Source organism: Nycticebus coucang, chromosome 2 (assembly GCF_027406575.1).
Source record: "Nycticebus coucang isolate mNycCou1 chromosome 2, mNycCou1.pri, whole genome shotgun sequence".
Classification (NCBI taxonomy): Eukaryota; Metazoa; Chordata; class Mammalia; order Primates; family Lorisidae; genus Nycticebus; species Nycticebus coucang.
The window spans coordinates 4,582,790-4,605,382 of NC_069781.1; the positions used below are offsets into that span (position 1 = coordinate 4,582,790).

At 51.5% G+C, this 22,593-nt stretch overlaps 1 protein-coding gene across 2 annotated transcripts; it reads right to left on the reverse strand.

Annotated features, from left to right (window-relative positions):
• Window positions 1-1,491: 1,491 nt before the first annotated feature.
• GTF3C5 (general transcription factor IIIC subunit 5) lies at window positions 1,492-20,995 on the reverse strand. 2 transcript variants are annotated; one of them, XM_053558993.1, is made up of 11 exons: window positions 20,545-20,995; window positions 17,558-17,777; window positions 15,870-16,068; window positions 9,982-10,177; window positions 8,784-8,888; window positions 7,620-7,734; window positions 7,047-7,127; window positions 6,727-6,824; window positions 5,496-5,578; window positions 4,707-4,849; window positions 1,501-4,090 (listed from the first exon to the last, which is right to left on the reverse strand). In XM_053558993.1, exons 1-11 carry the CDS (start codon window positions 20,695-20,697, stop codon window positions 3,930-3,932), a joined length of 1,554 nt encoding a protein of 517 aa, XP_053414968.1. In that variant the 5' UTR covers window positions 20,698-20,995; the 3' UTR covers window positions 1,501-3,929. The 2 variants fall into 2 exon arrangements, with proteins under 2 accessions (XP_053414977.1, XP_053414968.1); XM_053559002.1 differs by lacking the exon at window positions 20,545-20,995 and having other exon boundaries at window positions 1,492-4,090; window positions 17,127-17,699.
• Window positions 20,996-22,593: the final 1,598 nt, after the last annotated feature.

The window sequence follows — 22,593 nt, forward strand, 5'->3', positions numbered from 1 at the left end:
CAGCCTCCCAAGTAGCTGGGACTACAGGCGCCTGCCACAACGCCTGGCTATTTTTTTTTTTTTTTGGTTGCGGTTTTTCCGGGGCCGGGTTTGAACCTGCCACCCTTGGTATATGGGGCCGGCGCCTTACCGACTGAGCCACAGGTGCCGCCCGAGAACAGAAATTTTTAATTTTGATGACATGCAGTTTATCAATTCTTTCATGGATAGGGCCTTTGGGGTTGTGTCTAAAAAGGCATTGCCACATGACTGAGGCCATAGGCATATTATCTTATGTTATCTTCTGTAAGAAAACACAAGAGCAACTTACATAGTTTTGCGTTTTACAGGGACTCAAGAGAGTCCATGATCTCTCGAGTTAATTTTTGTGATTCATTTTGTTATGTGTGCTCCAGTCATTCCAGCACCACTGAGGCCAACATTTTAACAATACGGGTGGCTACTTATTTAACAAGGGACGCCACATGGCCCTGCACAGAGGGCGTGGTCAACGAGCACTAAATGAAGAGTGAATGGCCGTTCCCACAGACACTCCAGAGATACCAACATTGTTCATCCAGTAAGGAAAGTCACCAGCCGGCTCCCCAGATGCATTTGTTTCATGTCTCCATTAGTGGATCGTGCTTTTGAGAACCGACTTTTGGGGGCATTGATTTCAACCAAAAAGGATTTGGCGAATATGTGAGGTCTCAGGACCTTCATGGAGCCTGTCCGTCCATATGGCTGACCCGTGGCCCCAGTCCCATCTTGGTGGGGAACGTGGGGCACCTGTTCCACTACAGCCTCAGGCTGACTCCTCATATCTCACAAAAGGCAGAGATGGGAAAACAAGCAAAACTAGCAGCAGTGTGCAGTTGTCACATGCCAACTCTCCTGTCGTGATTTGGTTAGACAAAGTCTAATCTGAAAGTCTAGGCTGAAGCCCTGAATCTCGGTTCATGGAGCAGTTAGATGTTCGGATAGGCTGTAGGGGCCTGGGACGCATTTGTGGTATGCAAATATTCTGCGGACAGATTCCACGGCTAGCACTGGATATGTGGAGAGCATGGCCTTCCGCAAGGGCTGGAAGTGTTGAAGTTTTAGATCAATATGATTAAGGAGAAACTAGCTCAATGGATAAAACAGCACATAGAGCTTAGGCAAATCTTTTTAAAAAATTGGTTTTAGGGGGCTAGAAAAAAAGTTTTGCTAAAGGAAAGTTTTTCTATGAGGGCAAATGCACATGTGTTGATGTCACACAAAGCAGAGCTGCAAATCAAAGTCCCAGCCCCAGGGCCGGCACCCCAGCTGTGCGCCTGGGCCTAATTCCTATTTGCCTAGTGCCTTCCCACAGGAAAAGTGTGCACAGCAAGTGTCAGAGGCTACATTTCTGTTTACCACTCTAGAAGGAACACTTGAACTTCACTGTCAGATAAAGAAACATCCATTTATAAGTTGCTGTCTGTGTAGACAGACAGCCTAACCACACAGAGAAAATGGGGACTTCAGTGACAAGGAGGCACAGTGGTGTAACTGCAGCAAATCTACCTCAGAAGAAAGAGCAAGGCAATCTGTCCTTAGTACCGTCTGATGATTTTAGCATACATTACATTATATAATTTATAATTTATTTAAATTCACATGCTTTATTTAAATAGTTATGATTTATTACAATACCTTTCATTTTTAAAACTAGTATATGAATGTATAAGAAAAAGAAAATAAGCAGTGATACTGGTGCTGTCAGGAACAGAGATTTTCAGCATAGGTGAAAAAAGAAAACAAGTGGAAAATCGGAGAAATAAAATCCTATACTCTTACACTTTAATTGGAAAACATCTGTATGAATTTTTAGTTTATTTTTCTCTTTGTAGAAGAGTACATATTTCCTAGCTCTATTCAAAAGCCCTAGCAGTGGGCGGCACCTGTGGCTCAAGGAGTAAAGCGCCAGTCCCATATGCTGGAGGTGGCGAGTTCAAACCCAGCCCTGGCCAAAAACCAAAAAAAAAAAAGCCCTGGCAGTAAAGAAAACCCACCCAGACTGGGGTCCCCACATGCTATTTTCACAGCTAGAAAGGAGGAGTCAGGGATCTTGCCTGGGGAGAGCAAGAGACTGGGCCATCCTGGCGGCCATAACTCAAGGCACCAAAAGCCCAAGGGTGGTGTCAAAGGACTGTAGGAGCTGACACGAGGCTGCTGTCTGGCCAAAGATGGACAAGTTGGGCACCACAAAACCTGTGACAGAGAGGTACAGATCTGAGAGTTCACCACCCAGGGCCCCAACCCACTTAAAAGGGCACCAACTCATTATTCTGGAAACAGATAAAGGGAGAAATAGGCATTTCCCCACCTTTCCTGTCCGAATGATATTTCAGGGTCACCAAACAGATGATGAGGAAGAGTCCTTTATAGAATTCCAGCTAACAAATGCAGAAGGAACAGCAGAATTCTAACAACCAGCATTTTGCGACCCCTAAGGAAGCAGTAGGGGTAATTATTAGCGGCAGCTAGCACTGGATAAGTGCAGGGCATGGCCTTCCACAAAGGCTAGAAGTGTCAAAGTTTTAGACCGAAGGGACACAGCAGACATCCTGTGCCTCCCGACCGGATATACCGCCTAGGAAGAGGCCTTGAACCTGAATCTGACAGAGCCTCCTCCAGGTCACAGTAAATGTAGGGGAGACAGAAGCACATTCACCACCACCAATGTGGAGGCAGCCAGCCAATCTGGAGTGGGAACGTTCCATCGGACAAATGACCTGCCCAACAAATGAATGACATGGCTGGTCCCAAGGCAGCGAGTTCCCTCCACTGAATGTTCAATCAGCTACAGAGCAGACCTCTTGTCCCACTGTCCCTTTCTTCTATTGCATTTGACTAGTCTTTAAAAAAAAATCAAACTGCACACAGGGCTGGGGTGAGTGTTTGGCCATAGACTCAAGGACACAGCAGCCAAGGGCAATGTGGGTCCTCAGTAGCCTGGACTGGCCACTTCAGGCTGACTGGGCCACTGGGTTTTCCAATTTTGTTTGGGGAGGGGACTGCCCAGGAGCCGGTCAGCAAGCCAAGGCTTGCCCGAGACAGTTGGTTTGAGGATTGATGTCTGCCAAGCTGCTGAAAGGACCTGGGGTCACACTGAGTGATGGGGTGACCCCCAAAAAGCAGTGCTGCCCCGAGGGTGTGCGAGGAGACAGGCTGGGCTCCAGCAGCCTCTGTGGGTGTGAAACCCAAGGCTGTGAGATAGCAGGGCTTCCCCAGAACCTGCAGAAAATGTATCCATTCAAAGAAAAACCGAGTCTAGGCCTGAGGTACTTCGGACTGCCCTCACCCTGCCCTACTGGAGGTGGGGGGCATGGGCCAGCAAGAGACCACTGCTTGCATCAAGGAGCAAATGAAGGCATTAAGGAGCCCAACCTTGTGGGGGGACATTCCCTGTGGCTTGAACGCTCCCAATGAGAAACCAAGAGGCCTCAGGAACACTGATTTAATAAGGATAGTTCCAGTGGGGCATGGCCTTTGCCAAAGAGACCCCAAATAGATGAGATCTGAAGACAAAGATTGTCTTTGGCCACTGTGACCACAGACCAGGTTCCTCAAACCATCTCTGCCACCAGCATCAGGAGACACAACCTGAAACCGGCCCTGCCCCAAACCCACCCCCCCACCCAAGCTGATCTCTGGCTCAGCCACTGGATACTGGGTTGGTTCACCTGTGCACAGAGCCAGGGCACAACTTCAGTGATGTCCCCAGGATGGGAAGGCAGCACGGGGTAGAGGGTCATGGCCAGGGCCGGGTCAGAGGTACCCTTTGCTGAGACCCCAGCTCTCCTCAGAGGGCCTCCTAGGTCACTGTGGCTTCTGTGGTGGCAGAGGAGAGCCATGGCTTCCTCATTAGGCTGGTCACCTGTCTGGCCTGGTCAGGGAGGCCTGGCCTCTGTCCCAAGGCCCTGTCACACATAATCCAAAATCTCTGTCTCCATCTCATTCTCACTGCCGTCCGACGGCTTGAAGTCCTCTTCCTCCTCCTCTTCTTCATCTTCCTCATCTTCCCCAGACTCGTATGTTAGCGGCTCTTTCCCACCATCAGCCTTGGTTGGGCTAGAGAAAAGAGCTGGGGCACAGGAAACAAGCTGGGGTGACCGACGCAGGCCTCTAGCTGTCAGGGGCCTGCTCGCCGCCACAGCTATCTGGGGAGTGTCGGCCAGGGACAGGTGGGGGTCTGTAGTCTAACAAGTACTTCAGCTGCAGTTTGACAACCGCTCTCCCAAAGGAGCCATGGCAGCTTCAGGGCCCATGGATTCCCCAAGACTATACACACTACTACTCCTGGGAAGAAGGTTCATTGCCTCAATTGGGGCCTTAATGTTGATGATCAAAAGGCAGCCCAGGCTCTGTCCCAAACAAGGCTGAGAGCCCCTGCTCTGGTTGGATCCGTGTGTGTCGCTGGTCCAAGCTCCCAGCCCTAGCCTGGGTGGAACCCAAGAGGGCCGTAGCTCTGCCCAACCTCACCGGCACCACAGCCCAGCCAGTGTCCACCCTTCTCACTTCCTCGGCGGCCAGCGCCTGCCCCTACAGCTCTTGCTATAGACCTCAGGCCTGGGCCCTAACTCACAGGCTTCCCTCACACCAGGGCAGGGGCAAGATGAACCCATCTGGGCACAATTTATTGAAAATAGCTCCATTAGGGACACCTGCTGTCACCAGAGTGGGTCCCGAGTGGTTCTCACCAGGCCTGTTGGAGCGAATGGTCTGTAGGGTCATGAGGGACATGGCATCCCTCAGGTCATCGCTGGTCTTGGGGAGGCACCATCCATCCCGTTCTGTGCACACAGTCTCTGCCCCATCATTGCGGTGAATGATCTTCTGCAACCTGGGGAAGGAGAGGGACTCGTAGAGAGAGGGACAGGTAGAAAGCCTGGGTATGCTGGATCTGGTCCAGGCAGGGAGTTGTGCTGAGAAAAACAGCACTGAACGTGATGTTTGTCAGGCTGAGCACAGGACACAATGTGAGAGCTGGGAGCTCCTGGCTGGGCTCCTGAGCATGCGTGGTCCTGGGACCTCTTGCACTGGGCAGAGCTCATGTGCTTCTGCCGTGTCATGGTTTTCACCAGGTTTCAAGCCCTGGTTAAAGGCTCCTGCCCTCCTCCCATGCCAAACCCCTGCAGCTTTTTAAACTCAACTAAGAACAAGCAGAGAAAAGGTTTCTGGGATCTGATCAGCCCTGGGATTAGGACCTGCCTCATAGACCTTCATGTGGGCAGTGCGGGGTAGGGGCAAAGATACAACAGCAGGAATGGCCTCTGCTGGGCAGAGTCGCTGTCAAGAGTGTAGCCCACGGTCAGGGCCACCGTGCAGGGCTCTTGGCAGCACCAGCCTCCCAGAAACTGAGCCTTCTGGCAGACAGATGAAGGCTGACGTGAAGTGGAAGAGTCGCAGAAAACAATTTGATCTGGCGATGTCCTAGCAGTCCCCAGAGTCCCCAGGGCCGCCCAGTGTCTCAGGCCTCCCGTACATACTCTTCCACGTTCAAATCGCACAGCTGGTAGAACATCTGTCGATAGGGTGGCAGGCCCCCCTCCCGGAAGATGTAGACAGTGTCCTGGAGAACGGAGGGAGACAGACAAGGACAGTTGCAGGAGCTCTTGGCGGCAGGCTGTGCTGGAGACCCCACACTGTAGGCTCCCATGGGGTTTCTCCAAGGACTTGGCTGGTCGCCAGCACCAGGCTGGGCAGACAGGCCAGAAAGCTGGTGAACAGATGTGAAGAAAACAAGCTCTGACTCCCCAGGAGGTTCTGGGAGGGGTGGAGGAAGCAGCCGGGCCCTCCCAGAGACACCAGGGACCTGGTGCTACCTGCATGACAAACCACAGCGCTCACAGCTGGGCTGGCACTAGCCCTGTGCCAGGCTCTGCTCGGCACCTTCCTGCAGGGTCTGACCTGCTCACTCCTCACCGACTGCCACTATGGGTCATCCTATACACCCACCGCCATGCTGCCTTGACATCTGGTTTAACGGGGTCGGCTTTCTCCTCTCCCAACCTAGGCAGGCGTTCTAGAGGCAGGGGTGACAGCCTCTAGTGTGAGAGTCCTTGAGAAGGGAGGCTGTGCAAGCTGTGACATGATCACCCCACACTGCAAAGACAGCAAAGGTCTGTAACTCCTGAGAGTGCAGGCACAGGCCCAGGAGCACTGATGGTGTGGGGAACAGTGCAGCCCTCATTCAGCCTGTCTCTGCTGTACGCCACCCACTACCCCAAGCAGGTGATTCCAGGCTGGGGGACACACTCTTCCTGGCCTTTCCCAGGACTGTGGTGGGCTCACAGGAGCCCGAGTGTGGAGAAAGCCTGCAAGGCTCCTGCCCAGCCCAGCCCATGCCCAGCTGGTCTGTTTGTGCGATTGCCTGAGTCCCATCATTCTAGAGGGATGTCATGCGGCTGGTGGGGCCCAGGTTCATGAAAGGCAGCCACATGCAGCTGCTGGTGTCAGGTTTCTCTCAGAGACGTGTCACCATTTCTTTGCCCAGATGGTCCTTAACACCCATGGCGCCGGGTGGCTTGTACCCCAGGTTCTCACCCTCCCAAAGGTGGGGGTGGGGCCAAGGCACGGCATGTGTGAAGCAGCCTCAGAGCTCCCCAGATGTCACCCACAGGGCACCCAGACTCAAGAGGGAGGAGCCTCGCATCCACCCTCAGCCTTCTCCCTCAACCAGGCAGAGACTGCTCCCTCCTGGGGCTCAGGGGCACCCACCTTGAGCTTGTACTTGCTGGGGGCCAATTTCTGAGCTCCAGCTGTCCCGGATGGGCCCAGACCCTGTTTCAGGTCATGCATGGTGACGAGCTGGCTGGCTGCATGGGGACAATGGCAGTGCTTTGGCACATAGAGGTGGGGATGGGGGTATCTCTGTCGACCACCCCACTCTGCCCTCCCACCTTCCCACCCTCCTCTGGCAGTGTCCTGGAGGGAGGGACCCCAGGAAGAGCCTCCCCACCTGCTGTCAGATGCCCCCTTCCCTGGCAACAGCATGAGGGCAAATCACTCCTGACCCTGAATAGTCCTGGGGCACTTACTAGTCTTTTTGATGGTGATGGGGAGGCTGTAGTTGTAGGTGCTGCGCTTTGCTTTGACAGGCAACTCATTGGGGGCATAACCTGCAGATGAGGTTGGGCATGTCGGGCAGGCAGGTGAGCACAGGGCCCGTCTGCAGACAGCCCTGGCTTCATGTTGAGGGTAAGAGCTGTGTTCTTGGGGCCAGCTCCTGAGAAAGGTGACTCCAGCCACCAAGCACACCCCTGGGGCAAAAGTCACCAAGGCGGGCCAGCAATGCCCACACAGGGCAGGGCTGGTTGTGGAGTACGTTGCTCTCCTGGCTAAGATGCTCACTAGTGCCAGCTCACATCACAGGACCACAGGTCACTGTGAGGCACCTGACCCAAAAAGTGGCTCAGAAACGGAGCGTCAGCATTGGGGCCGGGACAGAGCTGAGCCTTTGTTTCAGCACTATCCTGCATCCAACATGTTCTCATCCTGGGGGAGAGGCTTTATTCTCCCCAAATAAATAGGTCGTTATGACAAAAGATTGTGCTAGGAATGGAAAAATATAAAGAGAGAAAGATGAAGGCAAAATTTTCAGTAGTTTTTACCGTATTTCAGTCCACAACGGATTCGGAAATCAAGGACTTGGTAAATCTTGGCCTCTGGGTTTTTTCGGGGGTCATACCCAAATCGAATCCATAGGCTTCGCCAGGGCCCTGTGATCTGGGGACAGAGCAGGTGGGAGCATGAAGTGACATCAAAGCCCAGGCCCCAGGTGGGAGCAGAGCCCTATGCTGGAGCAGCAGGACAGCCTGAGAGCATAGACATGCTCAGGATACCCACCCGGCTCTGCCATGCTCAGGCTTTTGCCACGAGGTCACTTGGCCTTTCTAATCCTGGGTATCATGTCAGATGGAGGTGACAAGTGAATGCTATCCCACAGTCTTGGGGGGATTACATGAGATGATGCCCATGGTGCCTGGCACACAGTAAGTGCCTAGTGTTACTACCATCCTGTTGGATGGTCTTCATCTCCAATTGGTGCTTCTAAAGTACTTATGTCTAAAAACCAAATGGTAAGTGACAGAGGAGGCCCTCCAGAGTCTGGAGTCCAATAGGGTGGGAGGACTGATTCTCGTGCCCAAAACCCACCGCCAGCCCTCATGGCCACATTGTATGCTGGCCTCCCTGGATGCCCCGTGCAGGCCCCTTCGCAGGTAGGATTCCTTTCCTGTCAGCTCCGCTGGGAACCCTAGTAACAACATTCCCTCTTTATCCCACTTCTGGGCCCTCCAAACTCACTCAACATAGGTGGGAGGAGCTGGGGTGGCTACTGTGGGCAGGGCCTGGGTTCTGCCACTCACAGCTGTAAGGCATGGCATGTCATGCCCCCTCTCTAAGCCTGGGCTTGTCCTCAGTGTTAAAAGGAACCCCTGTGACTCCCTCCAGGTAGGAATAAAGGATCTGATGTGCACCAGTGCTTACCCAGTGCTGGTCTTAAAAAGTTCTCACTACCAGCCCATCCTCTACAAAATAATCCCTTTACTACAAATCAGATAATTAATCCTTTATCCTAAAATCATCTAATATGTTATTAGGAGGTTGGGACTCAGGGAGCTGAAAATCTTGTAGTTGACTTTAACAAGCTATCTTGGGGTACTAGGATGGGGGTAGGATAGGGGACCTCTGCTCTCACTGCATTCTAAGACGTCACATCAGGAATCAAGGCCCACACTGGTGGGAACCAAGGTGAGTGGGCAGCCAACACTTACCATGTAATAGGCCAAGTAGGGAAGCAAGACCTTGAGCTTGTCAGGGTGGACGCTGATGTTGGCCTTGACGGCATTCCGGGACCAGACAGGACGGATGTCAAACAGCTGGGGAGAGCCAACAGCAGAGGCTGAGCTGAGACCAGCAGTTTCTGCTCTCCTGCCCCAGACTCCGCAGCATGTGAGGAGTGGGTGGTGGGCAGGGTCTGAGCAGGGAGGGCCCAGCCCCCAGGACTTGCTATACTCAGATTCCCCTCTTCCTGCCCTCTGAGGCCTGGGCTGATGCCAAGCACATTCAAGTGTGGGGCCTGGGGGCCTTACAATGACCACAATGGACATGGTACCTATCCTGACACAGCTCACACTAGAGTAGGCAAGCGGGGCTGAGGGGGGCATGCCAGAGCTCCAAGACCCCCAAACTAGAGGGCAGGTGCCTGAGGTGGGACCAAGGCTGAAGGGGACAGACTGGCCCAGAAGGACTGCAGGCCAGCATGGCCAGAGTATGGAGGCCAGGACAAAAGGGGACTTGTGAGTCAGTTTAGGAATGTGGACTGTGTCCAGAGAGTGCCCACCAGTGACTGTAGAAATTCAGCAAGATATCCACAGTCTCTGGCAGAAATGAGCTTCCCCACAGGAACAGTGCACAATTCAGCTTAAGCCAGGAAAGAGCCTGAGCCTGAGACTTAGCTGGCAGTGACACGACCTGTGAACTTGTTATCCATGCCTGAGGGGACACAACTACCAGAGGTCCCAGCCTCAGACTTCAAAGCACCTGCAAGCCAGAGGGGCAGGCAGGTGCCGGCAGTCCAGCTCCTCCAACAACGGGGAAGACCAAGCTGGGGCTGGCACACAGCAGGTGCCCTGCCAGGTCTGCTGCCAACAGCGAATGGACAAACAAAAGCGTGGCAGATCCCAGAGTGCCACCCTTAAGTCACATTTGAACAATGCACTCATTTTATTTACCTACCACCAAAGGGACTTGAGAATTCTAAGTAGTATTTTCAAGCTTGGGAAAGCAGGGGTTATGCTGACAGGGCTTTCGGATGTAACATCTGGGGATGAAAATTTCCTACATACTGAGGAAAGAGTTTGAAAACTTTAAGCACAGTTAACCCACAGCCTGCGACGGGGAGCAGCTGGGTAAACACCAGTGATTCGTGCTGGGGAGGTATTGGCGAGGTGGGTACTGACCCAGACTCACCTTCCTCAGCTCCTCCTCCACCTTCCGGTCCATGGGGTTGGTGCAGACTCTCTTCCACGTGTGCACTGCAGCTTCTAGAGGTTTCGAGGGTACCTCATCCTCCTCAAAGTTGACAAAGATAGCATTGTGGGGGCGCCGGGCCCTGCTCAAGCCAATAAGATTCTCTCCTGAGATGGGGGGATTGTTGTAGCCTTCCCTGAGGGCCAGAAGCGCTGGTAAGAACAGGACCACTGAGGACGATCCTAGGCACAGGCCGGGCCAGACCAGGCAGGGTGCCCAGTGGCCCAAGTTTATGTGCTTTCTCCCTGGAAATCTGGGTGAGGGAAAGGATTACAGAGCTAGCTGCTGAAGGAACCCGTAATTCCCAGGCTGACGACCAAGGAAGGGACGACATGTGACTGCCAATGGCAGCTAAGAAACCAAGGCAAGGCCAAAGGTGCCAGAAGCTGGGGCATGGAAAAGAGCACTTGTCAGGAAGCTGATGGCCTCAGAACTGCACTAAGCCACACGCAACATTGTGTAGCCAGTGAGAAGCTGGACACAATCTAAATGTCCATCAGCCAGAGATGGGAAGTCACTCACATCACTGCCACACAAAGAACATGAGTGGCTAACAAGATAGGACAACTACACTTGCTGATGTTAACTTTCACATGACTCAACGCATTTAACCCTCAGAATGCTCCTCTGGAGAAGGAATAATTTTTGATAAAGGAACGGCAGCCACAGGGATGAGGGAACCTGCCCAGAGCCACTTCACTGTGGGTGTGTCATTGTAATAAGTGCACCCTTCTGGTGGGGCATACACGTGGGAGGGGTACGTGGGATTCTCTGTACCTTCGTCTTATTTTGCTGTGAATGTAAAAATGTACTAAAAAAAAAATCTTAAGAAAACAAACACATAAAGCAAGGGTTCTAGCACCCTAGCTCTGTGTTGGCACAGAATACACTTGGGCAGCTGTCTCCCAAAACACTTGCAATGGCCCCTCTTTACCACTGAACATCAGTCAACAGACATAGAAAGCAGGAGACTGGGACAGAGAAACCGCAGCTGGTCATCAGCGCCAACAACTCCCACCCAGAGGCAGATCCGTTTCCCCACTCTACCCCCAGCCCCCAAGTCCTTCTGAAGTACATTTAAAGTATGACCTGGACAGGACACAACTCGACCCAGGTGATTAGTATTTTTTAAATTAGTCCTTGATTTTCCACATGAGTGCATATTCCCTCTGCAATCCTCTGGAGAATAATAAGGTGATTTTTCACAAAGGGAAACAAAATTCAAAAGATGGGATCAAGTGCCCTTTTTAATGTGCCTGTATGAATACCGCTCAAGACAAGGCAATGCCATGCTGTTTCCAAAGACACCCTCGAGGACAGCCAGGGAGCCTACTGATATCTGCCCCTGACGGAAAGGCCCACAACCCCTCTGTTGCACCCCCACTGCTGGCAGCTTTGGGCTGAGGCCCCCGTGCGTCACTGTGGCTCTAAGCATTCAGAGAACTGCTGGCAGGGACCACAGGTGCTAGCAGCCAAGTCAGCGGGCCCACCCTGAGGGCTCTCCTAAGGAACAGGAAGGGCTCAATGTTCTCACGCAGAAGGACACCCTCAGGCCAGCCTCCCAGCTTCTCTTCTGCCTACTGGGTACATTCGCCCTCCCCAGATGGAGGCTCAGGAGGCAGCCAGGAAGGCAGCAGACAGCAGCTCTGGGAGAAAAGGCAGGTTCTTTCCACATGCTGGGAAGCCAATAACCCACCTGGGGAGGAGGAGGGCCAAGGGGAGCTGCCCTCCCTTCATTCCCACCCCAGAGCCTTGGGAACAGGTGTCTGCTGGCCCCGGGACACAGCAGGGGACTCAGATGCTGTCACCAGTGCCAGACGCAGCGGTGCCAAGGGTGCTGTTTCTTTTTTCTATGTATTTCTGTTTGCTTCTGACAAAAGTAAATTTCTTGTGGAGGTGGAAATCAAAACATTTTATAAATATGTAACTTTAAACAGCCTGAGCAAGAGTGAGACCCCATCTCTAAAAATAGCCAGGTGTTGTGGCGGGCGCCTGTAGTCCCAGCTACTCAGCAGGCTGAGGTAAGAGGGTCATTTGAGCCCAGGAGTTTGAAGTTGCTGTGAGCTGTGACACCATAGAACTCAACCCAGGGTCCAGGGTGACAAAGTGAGACTGTCTCAAAAAAAAAAAAAAAAAAAAAGTAACTTAAAAAAGGAATTATCAGCCCCCTGCTTAAAACACGCACTAAGCATAATGTGCTACAGAAAAGCTCTGCAAGCAAGGATTTTCAGCGTGGCAGTGACATGACTTGACTCTTTAGTCACATATGGCCATTAACTTACTCTTATAATCAGAAACAAAAGGGGGTTGGGATGGTAGGGAATTTACACACTAAACAGACCGAGGAAACATCAATCAAAAACAACATGTGGTGGGCAGTGCCTGTGGATCAACGGAGTAGGGTGCCAGCCACATATGCCAGAGGTGGCGGGTTCAAACCCAGCCCCGGCCAAAAACTGCAAACAAACAAACAAACAAACAAAAAACAAAAACATGTGGAGACCCTGTTTGGCACATACGATGCTTTTGAGACAACCAGGAAACAATGAACAAGGACAGGGTCTGGGCGACACTAAGGAGTCCCATCCAATCTGTTCAGAATGACACTGGTGTCACAGGTGCATTGGGATCACGGGCCTGCCCTGCTAGAGGTGCACACTGCTGGTCTCTACAGGCCACTGAGCCCAGCAGGGAGAGAATGAGAGCAGAACGGTGCTTGAGGCAGAAGCACGTGAGGGGGCGCACGGAGGCCACACTTCAAGGCATGTTTTTGAATGCTCCAGAACGTTGCTGAAGGGCAGAGAACAATATGCTTTCTCCCAAGGAGAAATCTAAGCCCTTTACCATGGTCTGTGAGACCTTCACCCTACCACTCTCACTGGCCCCCTCTGCTCTGGGGGGACCAGCCTCCTGATGCTTCCTCTGTACCTGCAGGTCCCCTGGTCTGGAACGTTCTCCCAGGATCTTCTCCAGCCCAGCTCCGTTCCCACTCAGGTCTGTTTTGGATGTCAGCTCCTCCAATGGCTGCCCTCAGCCCTGTCCACCTGCCTCTTTCCTGTGCTCTGTCCGGCTGCCTGGACCCTGAGCAGCACCTCACCTGCTGTGTGGTCCACAGACACAAAGGTCCTGAGAGTGCCCTGGGCCAAAATAGACACTTGGTTGGGACTTGAAGAAATATTTAATGAGGAATGAGAAAGTCCTCCCACCCACTCAGAGATAAATGTTTTGAGCCCAATCTTCTGCACTTTTCTAGGCTTCTGTTATCAAACCACAATTTATTTTTATTCTACAAAATCTAGTCTAATACCTGCCTTTTCCTCACAGCAAGGCAGGCATCCTGGACGTGTGCTGTGGCAGGCCACAGAGCCCACTTGCCCAAAGGCTGCATTTTTGGAAACTTAAAATGTGCTACAGAACAATTCTTCAACAAACACCGCCACCTGACTTTCAAAGTCTTTTCGTTATACTCATCTGTGCCTATTAGTCTTGCACCCCCAAACCTCTCTGGGCCCACAGATGCTGACTGCCTCTCACAGGCCAGCCCTGCTCTGGGCACTGGGGTATGACAGACGCCAAAATAGGCCCAGTCACTACCTTTGGGGAGTGTACATCAAAATGAGAAAATTTTTTAAAAATTGTCTCCTTGCACATAATTTAAAAAAGTAAAACACATAAAGAGAACAGTGCAGCACTGACCAAGGCCATGGAGTGGGGAAGGTGGTGGGGGGCAGTGCGGGCACTTCCTCGTGTGTGCACTGCCGGCAGGGTGGAGACCCATGGGGTGCGGGACACTGGGCAGTGACGCTGTGCACACCACTGGTCTCAGGTTGGGTACTTCCAAACTCATTTTCTTCATTTTTTCCCCACTATTCAGTCTTGGCTTTTACACAAAGGGAATCCTATTCCTTCATGTCAGCATGTGGCTGGTCTCCAGCATAAAGCCAGCATTTGACAATGCCCAGGCCTGCCTTTCCCACAGGCACTGGGGGCTCTAATTATATCAAGAGCTTCTAAATTAAAGAACTGGTTTCATCTGAATTACACGTGGTCTTGGTAGGGATGTGCACTTGGGAGGGGAACGGGCCATGAGTCACATCCATCTGGCTTCTCACAACCCTTAGTGGAGAAGAAACGAAGACTGATTCAAGAGCTATTGAGTGCCTGTCCTTAGTGCTTATACACAAGAGGGAGCAGAGACCGAAACAAACACAACAGGCCAGATCTGTGCAGCAAGTCACAGACACCCTGAGGCGCATGACATCGGGTTCTCTGAAGCCACCTCCAGCCACACAGGGCAGAGCAGGAGACAGCAATAGCCTTCTGCTGTTGAGGTTAACTGGGTCTGAGGTTTTGCAGCTGAGTGAGGCAAAAGGAGACAGGCTGAGGCAGGGTGGATTACAAAGATGGCCACGAGGCTCAGCACCCATAGCACAGTGGTTACGGTGCTAGCCATATGTTGGCAGTTTGAATCTGGCCTAGGCCAGCTAAACAACGACAACTGCAACAACAACAAAAAATAGCCAGGCATTGTGATAGGCGCCTGTAGTGCCCGCTACTTGGGAGGCTGAGGCAAGAGAATTACTTAAGCCTAAGAGTTTGAGGTTGCTGTGAGCTGTGACGCCACAGCACTCTACCAAGGGTGACGTAATGAGACTCTGTCTCAAAAAAAAAAAAAAAAAAAAAAAAAGATGGCCATGAAATCTCTGCCAGGCTTGGGGATGGTCAGTCCAGGAGGGGGCACAGGAAGTGGGAAAGGCCTGGGGTCAGAGGGGGATATTTACAGGAGGCCTTTCTTAAGTAATGTCTGGTAATAGGCACAGTTGTTGGCTCAGTGCCCATAGCTCAGCAGCTAGGGCGCAGGCTACATACACCAGAGCTGGTGGGTTCAAATCTGGCCCAGGGCCTGCCAAACAACAATAAAAAAAAAAAGAAAAAATAGCCGGGCATTGTGGTGGGTGCCTGTAGTCCTAGCTACTTGGGAGGCTGAGGCAAGAGAATCACCTAAGCCCAGGAATTGGAGGTTCCTGTGAGTTGTGACATCATGGCACTCTATTGAGGGTGATATAGTGAAACTTTGTCTCAAAAAAACAAACAAAAAAAACCCCAAACAAACAAAACAACAGGCAGAGTCACTGGTCAGCAATGACAAGGGGACTAAACCAAAAGGACATTTTTCTGCAAGAACCCTCAAGTCCGACAGCCACATCCTCTGCACCTTAAGAGTCGTTGGGAACAGAGCTGATTTGGTGATCGCAGGCCACCACCTATGAAGGGGCTGTTCTGCACTTGGCCCTGTGCTGAGAACTACGTGTGCTTTTTAAATTCAATCCTGGTGGGGCACAGTAGCTCACACCTATAGTCCCCGCACTTTGGGAGGCCAAGATGGGAAGATCGCTTAAAGCCAGGAGTTTGAGTCTTAGTCTCATTTAGACTCCATCTCTACAAAAAACAGAAAAAGTAGCTGGGTGTGATGGCACATATCTGTAAGTCCCAGCTACTCGGGAAGCTTAGGCAGGAGGATCCCTTGAGCCTCGGAGTTCAAAGGTGCAGTGAGCTATGACCATGCTATTGCACTCTAGCTTGGGTAACAGAGAGACTTTGTCTCTAAATACAAAGATAAAAAATAAATTCAATCCTAACACTTCTATTCAGTAGGCACTGCTGCTGCCACCACGTTTTCAGGATGGAGAACCCGAGGCTGAGAAGCTAAGTGGCATGTGTAAGGCTGCCCAGCCAGTGAGTGGCAGAGTCCAGCCTTGGACTCAGGCCCTCTGACAAAAGGGCCCTCGCTCTGACCTTAATGCCACAAGCGTGAAAGGGGGCCTCACCGATGTTGTGTCTCTGGGCGGTAGTAGTAGTCCACTGGGGTGTCTAGCCGGGAGAAGATGGGTGGAGGGATGTAGAGTGGCAGCTCCTGGTGGAAGAAGCCCTCCTTCTCAGGTCGCAGCATGAGTACCTTGTCATACATCGATGTGTGCTTGCCACCGGCTTCTGTGTGCATGGCCAAGTACTGGAAATCAGACATCCCTGGAAAGAGAGGTGGGAAGACAGATGCTGTGACCAGGAAGGCCCATCCATGAATGGGCAGCTGCCACGCACCAATGCCCACATCCCCTTATGGACCTGCTCATTGGGCCTTACATTGGAGGGTGCCAGGCAAGTGCTGGAACTACACCCTTCCAAATGCTTCTGTGAACCTGGCTCAGCACACTCCACGTTATTTATACAGAAACTATTTTGGGGGGTGAGGGAGCCATGTTATAGGTGAGGATGAAGTCTGGGTCCTTGCCTCTGAAGACATAACATGCACAGGAATCACCTGGGATCTTGCTGAACGCAGGTGCTGAGATTCCACATTGCTAACAAGCTCCCAGGTGAGGCTGAGGCTGATACCCAGGGACACAGGGAGTAGCAAGGTAACTAGCTCACTCAGATGGAAATATGATACCAAGTGTGGGGTTGCTTTTTTTTCCTTTGAGACAGAGTCTCACTCTGTTGCCTTGGCTAGAGGAAATTTTATCATTCACTTGGAAAAACTTGTCCCTTGTCCCACAAAGAACCACCCTCTTTGGTGAACACCATGTCCCATCAGAATGATGGACATTTAAATGCCTACCCTGTGGGACCCCAAGTCCTATCTTTCCTTCTTTTCACTTTCTTTTCCCCCTTTTCCTCTAGGTCCCCTTTTCATTCCTCTCTCTCTCTCTCTTTTTTTTTTTTTGTGGTTTTGGCCAGGGCTGGGCTTGAACCCACCACCTCCGGCATATGGGGCCAGCACCCTACTCCTTTGAGCCACAGGCACCGCTCCCCCTTTTCCTTTTTCAATCATATTCCCTTTAGATCCTGCCTCAGAACTGCAGGCGTTTCTAAGGTGAGTAATTCACCAACCACCTGGGCCTGGGCCTTAACAGGCATCATCTCCCTGCATCTCCCCAGGGCCTGACAGACTCTGGACTCCACAGTCCCGACTGTGCAGACACAGAGACTGAGGCTGAGGGTGCCAGGCTAGCTACCTAGAGGAATTGGACAGCTCAGGTACACACACTGCCATCTAATAGCCCCTCTCCACCTAACGGCCTCCTCACCAGGGTTCCCTGTAGGTGGCAAACTTGACTGAACAGCACACGGGAGATGTCCAGTCTGCTAAGACTTCAAAGGAGCATGAGTTCCTGAGGAGCTCAGGTGAGCTGGGAGAGGGCTAGCAAAACCAGTGATGGCTAAGACAAAGAGAAGGTTTTAAAACAGGAGAGGAAAAAACTGGAGGTCTACTGACCAGTTTTATTAACAAGTAAGAGATTTCTCATAGATTTCCTAGCTTCTCGAAAATCAGTGAGCCCACGACTGGAGGTGGAGGAGGAAAGGCTGCCTCCTGGCTGGGGCCTCTGCTCTGCTGCTACCCACAGTCCCTGCTCCTCAAGCCTGGGCATAGCCTGGCCCAACTTCATGGATATAAATGACCTACATGGCTCCAAGCCATGAAATAACCAGATGCTGCAAGAGCAGACTTCACCGTTACCCTGAAACTTATAAACGGTGGAGATGATGCCCAGAATCTCCACGCCAAACGTGACCTCGGGGTGGGCCTCAGTGCCTAGCACCCCCTGCCGCCGCCTCGTCTTCTTCTTGATCCGGAGCAGCAAGCTGCTGGTACTGAAGCGGTTGGCACACACGGGGTGGCAATAAGGGTCCTTGGGCCGGAAGTACAGCTCTAGCCTCTTAGAGGGGTCTGCGTAGATCTGTCAAGACGAAAGAAGACAGAATTAAGACAGTGATCAGCTAAGCAGCCAGCAAAGAGCTGATATTCTCTTACCAAAAGCCTGTTGGCAAACCAGGTGACCCAGGAAGAGCCAGGAGGCTTAATTTTCATTCTGAACTTTTAATTCCTTTTAATTAAAAAACTCAAATATCTCAGTTTTTATGTAGTAGAGAAAACAAGGACAAATACAGGTTATAAAGTTGAAGATAACCAACTCCAAGGCAATAAAAGACCCATTTTCAAGTGCCTGTTCAGTATGGGGCCTCATTTGAGTCTTCTGGCAACACTCATGGTAGGTGTTTTCACTCAAGTCTACTTTGAGGTAACTGAGGCTGGGAGGGGACCAGTTGAGAAACTTGTCTAGGGCTACCTACTCTAGAAACTACTCACCCCAAAGGATCTTGGTATTCAGTCCCATATGCAAATGTTTCTAGGTCCAAGGGAGAGTAAATCCATCATTCATAACCATTTTGGCTCTAGCTGTTACCTACAGCTTTTCAAGCATATGAGGCTGAATGCCAAAGACCATTTTGGGTCCCTCTCTTTAAAAACCCTAAGAATGGCTCGGCCCCTGTGGCTCAATCAGCTAAGATGCCAGCCACATATATCTGAGCTGGCGGGTTCGAATCCAGCCCTGGCCCGCCAAACAACAATGACAACTGCAACCAAAAAATAGCCGGGCATTATGGAGAGTGCCTGTAATCCCAACTACTTGGGAGGTGGAGGCAGGAGAATCACTTGAACCCAGGAGTTGGAGGTTGATGTGAGCTGCAATGCCATGGCACTCTATCCAGCGTAAAAACCCTAAGAATGGGGTGGCACCTGTGGCTCAGTGAGTAGGGTGCTGACGCCATATACCGAGGGTGGCGGGTTCAAACCCAGCCCCAGCCAAACTGCAACAACAACAAAAAAATAGCTGGGTGTTGTGGTGGGCACCTGTAATACCAGCTACTCAGGAGGCTGAGGCAAGAGAATCTCCTAAGTCCAAGAGCTGGAGGTTGCTGTGAGCTGTGATGCCACAGCACTCTACTGAGGGTGACAAAGTAAGATTCTGTCCCAAAAAAAAAAAACACCCTAAGAATGGTACCTACCTCCTAGGATTGTTACAATGATTACACATAAATCACTCAGCCTGGTACTTAACTTATAGCAAATACTCAACACATGGCACTTACTTATGAATGAATGCTTGCCTTGCACTAAGACAGATGAAATTACTGTCAGATGTGTAAGTATGAAGGAGCCACCAATGTGCACTGGACAAAATGTGCTAGTCTGTTGGCTCCCCAAAACCCAGGATGGGGTGGGGCCTTTAGGAAATGCTCAGGAGCTAAGGAAAAAATGGAGGTCATCTGGAATTCACCCTTATCATGAAACACACACCTGAGACCTGATAGGGTAGGAATTGAACCCAGCCATGAGCCTGGCACAAAGGAGGTGCTCAAGAAACCCGAGTAGAATGAATGAACGATGAAAGTCCCTTCCTGGGCTCACAATTGCTGCCTAGTTGCACAAGGCAGTTGGGTAGTTTGTGAAAGTAAGTATTCTATCAATGCCACAAGTGGATCAATCAGTATAAAAGAAAAAAACCATGAATGCCTAGGGATTTACTGACATCTTGTCCTTAAATATGACTTCAAAGCTTTTCAATATTCATAAAGGACAAGGAAGCAGCAGTTAAAAACTCAGAAGACAAAGATGTGGTCAAATACCCACCGTACAGTGTAGGAGTCGTTTGACCTAATCTTTCTTACCTGTGCATTTATCTGAAAAATGGGAGCAAAACCAGAATGTAACTCACTACAATGCTGTGAAGATTCAGTAGTATATTCGACAAATTTTATAGAACTAGGCAATAGGAGTACGAAGTGAACAAGAAAGGTCTCTGCTCTTAGGGAGTTTACAATCTCAGGGCTAAGGGAACAAGACAGACTATAAATTAGTTAAAACATAGTGTCAGGTAGGAATTAACGGGATGAAGAGACATATACTGATAAGACAACACTCTAGTTAAGGCAATCAGGGAAAATCTCTCTAAAGAAGACACATTTCAAAGCCAGGCGCGGTGCCTCACCCTGTAATCCTTGCACCCTGGGAGGCCGAGGCGGATGGATTGCCTCAGCTCACAAGTTTGAGACGAGCCTGAGCAAGAGCACGACGCCGTCTCTAAAAGTAGCCGGGCGTTCTGGCGGGCGCCTGTAGTCCCAAGCCCAAGAGTTTGAGGTTGCTGTGACCTATGACCCACGGCACTCTACCGAGGGCGACAAAATGAGACTCTGTCTCAAGATAAATAAATAAAATAAAGAAGACACATTTCAAGATTTGGTACATGTAAAGAACTTAACACAGAACCTCGTCCCAGTTACCCTACAAGCCGTCTCCACTCCCTTGTAAAAGGCAGACATTGGCAGTTCCTATCTGGTAGGGTTCTAAAGAGGAGAGAATGTAAGGGAAGCAACCTGGAACTGTGCCCAAGGCACAAATGCTGAGGCTGAGGCTCCTATTTGCACATGGGATGGAAACGAGCTCCAAGAATCTCCCCTACAGTCCTTTCCTTACGTTCCCGCAATTGCCGCCTTCGCGGAAAGCAAAGCCGAGGCCAACCCGCCTCCCCACGCCAGCTACACTCTCCGTTGCCAAGGAAATTGCACTCCCCCCCAACACACACACACAATGGTCCGCCCCTTCGGCCGCTGCCCAGCCATTTGGTCCCTCCCCCGAGGGTCCAGAGATTCCCAGTTTCTTACGCGGGAGACTCCTTCCTCGCCGCCCAGAGTCGACACCATCTTAGTCACGTCGCGCACCACGCCCGGGTACTCCACGCACACCATGTTCCGCTCCCGCCGCAACTCCACGGGGACCGCCGTCCCCAGCCTCGCATCCGCCGCCTCCGCCGCCATCCCTGCCCGCCACGGTCCGTCTCTCAAAATGCCCCGGAGGCCTCGCTTTAATGGTTCCGCGAAGGATTTGTTCCGGGCTCTCTCTCTGCTGGTCCCCCCAACGCCCAGGGCTTAGCGAGACTCCACCCTCCTAGAGGACAAACACTCGAGGGGATGTCCCAGGGCTTCGCGGTAAACGATTCCTATGTCCTTGGGGTTTTGTTTAAAATCAACCTGGTGAGTCCGAATGGCAGGGCAAGAACCTGAGTCTCCCACCTGCCAGAGGAGAACGCGGAAGGACAGTAGGACACCACGACTTTAGCCAACCAGAACCCGAGGGTAGAGTTAAGCTTTTCGCCAATGAAATTTCCGGAGGAATACAAGTTTCATCGCCAGTGCCGTAGATTTTATCCAATACGGAACCAGGACTTGGCCACTTCCCGCCCTTTTCCGGAAATCTCGGCCAATGACAGCTCGGGGGCGGGGCTATACGAACTTCCGTGCGTCTCCCGCTCTAAGAGAGGACCCTGCAGTGAATTGACTTCCGGGTCGGGAGCCTGGCTGAGGTTTCCGGTAGCTTTGTCCTGTCTCCAAGCTTCCCAGAAAGAGATTTCTTTTTTTTTTTTTTGGTTTTTGGCCAGGGCTGGGTTTGAACCCGCCACCTCTGGCATATGGGACCGGCGCCCTACTCCTTGAGCCACAGGCGCCGCCCCAGAAAGAGATTTCTGATGACTCCTGCGGGATGGCTGCGGGGAGCTCGATGCGGAAATGGCAAACAAGTGCTCCATGTCCGCCTAGAAAACCCTGAAGTGCGATCTCCTGCGCTTGGGCGGGTTGTGGGGGCCTTTGTTCGTTTGTGCGGCAGGTCTCGGGCGCCTACTGTGTGCTGGGCGCTACTCGGAACCCAATCGGGGAGAAGAGCAGTGAGAAGCGGCTGTGTGGAGGCGCCGAACGGACGGTTGATGCGAAGCCCTGAAGCGAGGAGCGTGGGCCCTTCTAGAAACGACAGAAAGGAGAACGTAGAGAGCAAAGTGGAGGAGGTGAAGGGTCAGAGGCCAACATAGGCCAGATAGGTCATGAAAAGGAGGACCTGACGCTTGTTTCTGAGTGCAATCGAGAGCCCTTGGAAGGCTAAATGCTTTTAAAAGACCTCCCTGGCTGATGGGAGAAGAGATCAGAGAGTGCAAAACTGGATTCAAGTAAATCAACTCAGAGGCTGCATAATCAAGGCAAGGGATGTGGCCCAGGTCAGGGAAGTGGTAGAGGGAAAGAAGGGACTGGGTTTGAGAATACTGGGAGATAGGCTTGGCGCCTGTAGCTCAAGCGGCAAAGGTGGTAGCCACATACCCCGGGAGCTGGCGGGTTCGAATCCAACCTGGGCCTGCCAAACAAAAATGACAACAACAACCAAAAAATAGCCGGGCGTTGTGGCGGGCGCCTGTAGTCCCAGCTACTTGGGAGGCTGAGGCAAGAGAATCGCTTAAGCCCAGGAGTTGAAGGTTGCTGTGAGCTATGATGCCACAGCACTCTACCCAGGGTGACAGCTTGAGGCTCTGTCTCAAAAAAAAAGAGAATATTAGCAGATAAATGTCAAAGCATGTGACATTGGGGTCTGGGTATCCCATGTTTCTGAAGTGATTTCTGAACTGAAGGATAACCTCACTGTTCTATCTAAGTGATTCTACAAAGGCAAAATACATGGCTGCAAAGCACACTGAATACAGTCTCACTATGTCGCTTAAACGATGAAGCGATCTTAATACATGGTTGCAAAACACACTGAATACAGTCTCACTATGTAACTTAAACAATTAAGCGATCTCTGGGCTTAAGCGATTCTCTTGCCTCAGCCTCCCAAGTAGCTGGCTGGGACTACAGGCGCCTGCCACACTGCCCAGCTATTTTTTGGTTGTAGTT

Coding starts and splice junctions, on each gene's coding strand:
- GTF3C5 (XM_053558993.1), bottom strand. CDS start 20,697: ATGGCGGCGGAGGCGGCGGATGCGAGGCTGGGGACGGCGGTCCCCGTG. Junction 16,069..17,557: donor CACCGTTTATAAGTTTCAGG/GTAACGGTGAAG, acceptor CTCTCTTTCCAG/GGATGTCTGATTTCCAGTAC. Junction 8,889..9,981: donor TGGAGGAGGAGCTGAGGAAG/GTGAGTCTGGGT, acceptor GGCTCTCCCCAG/CTGTTTGACATCCGTCCTGT.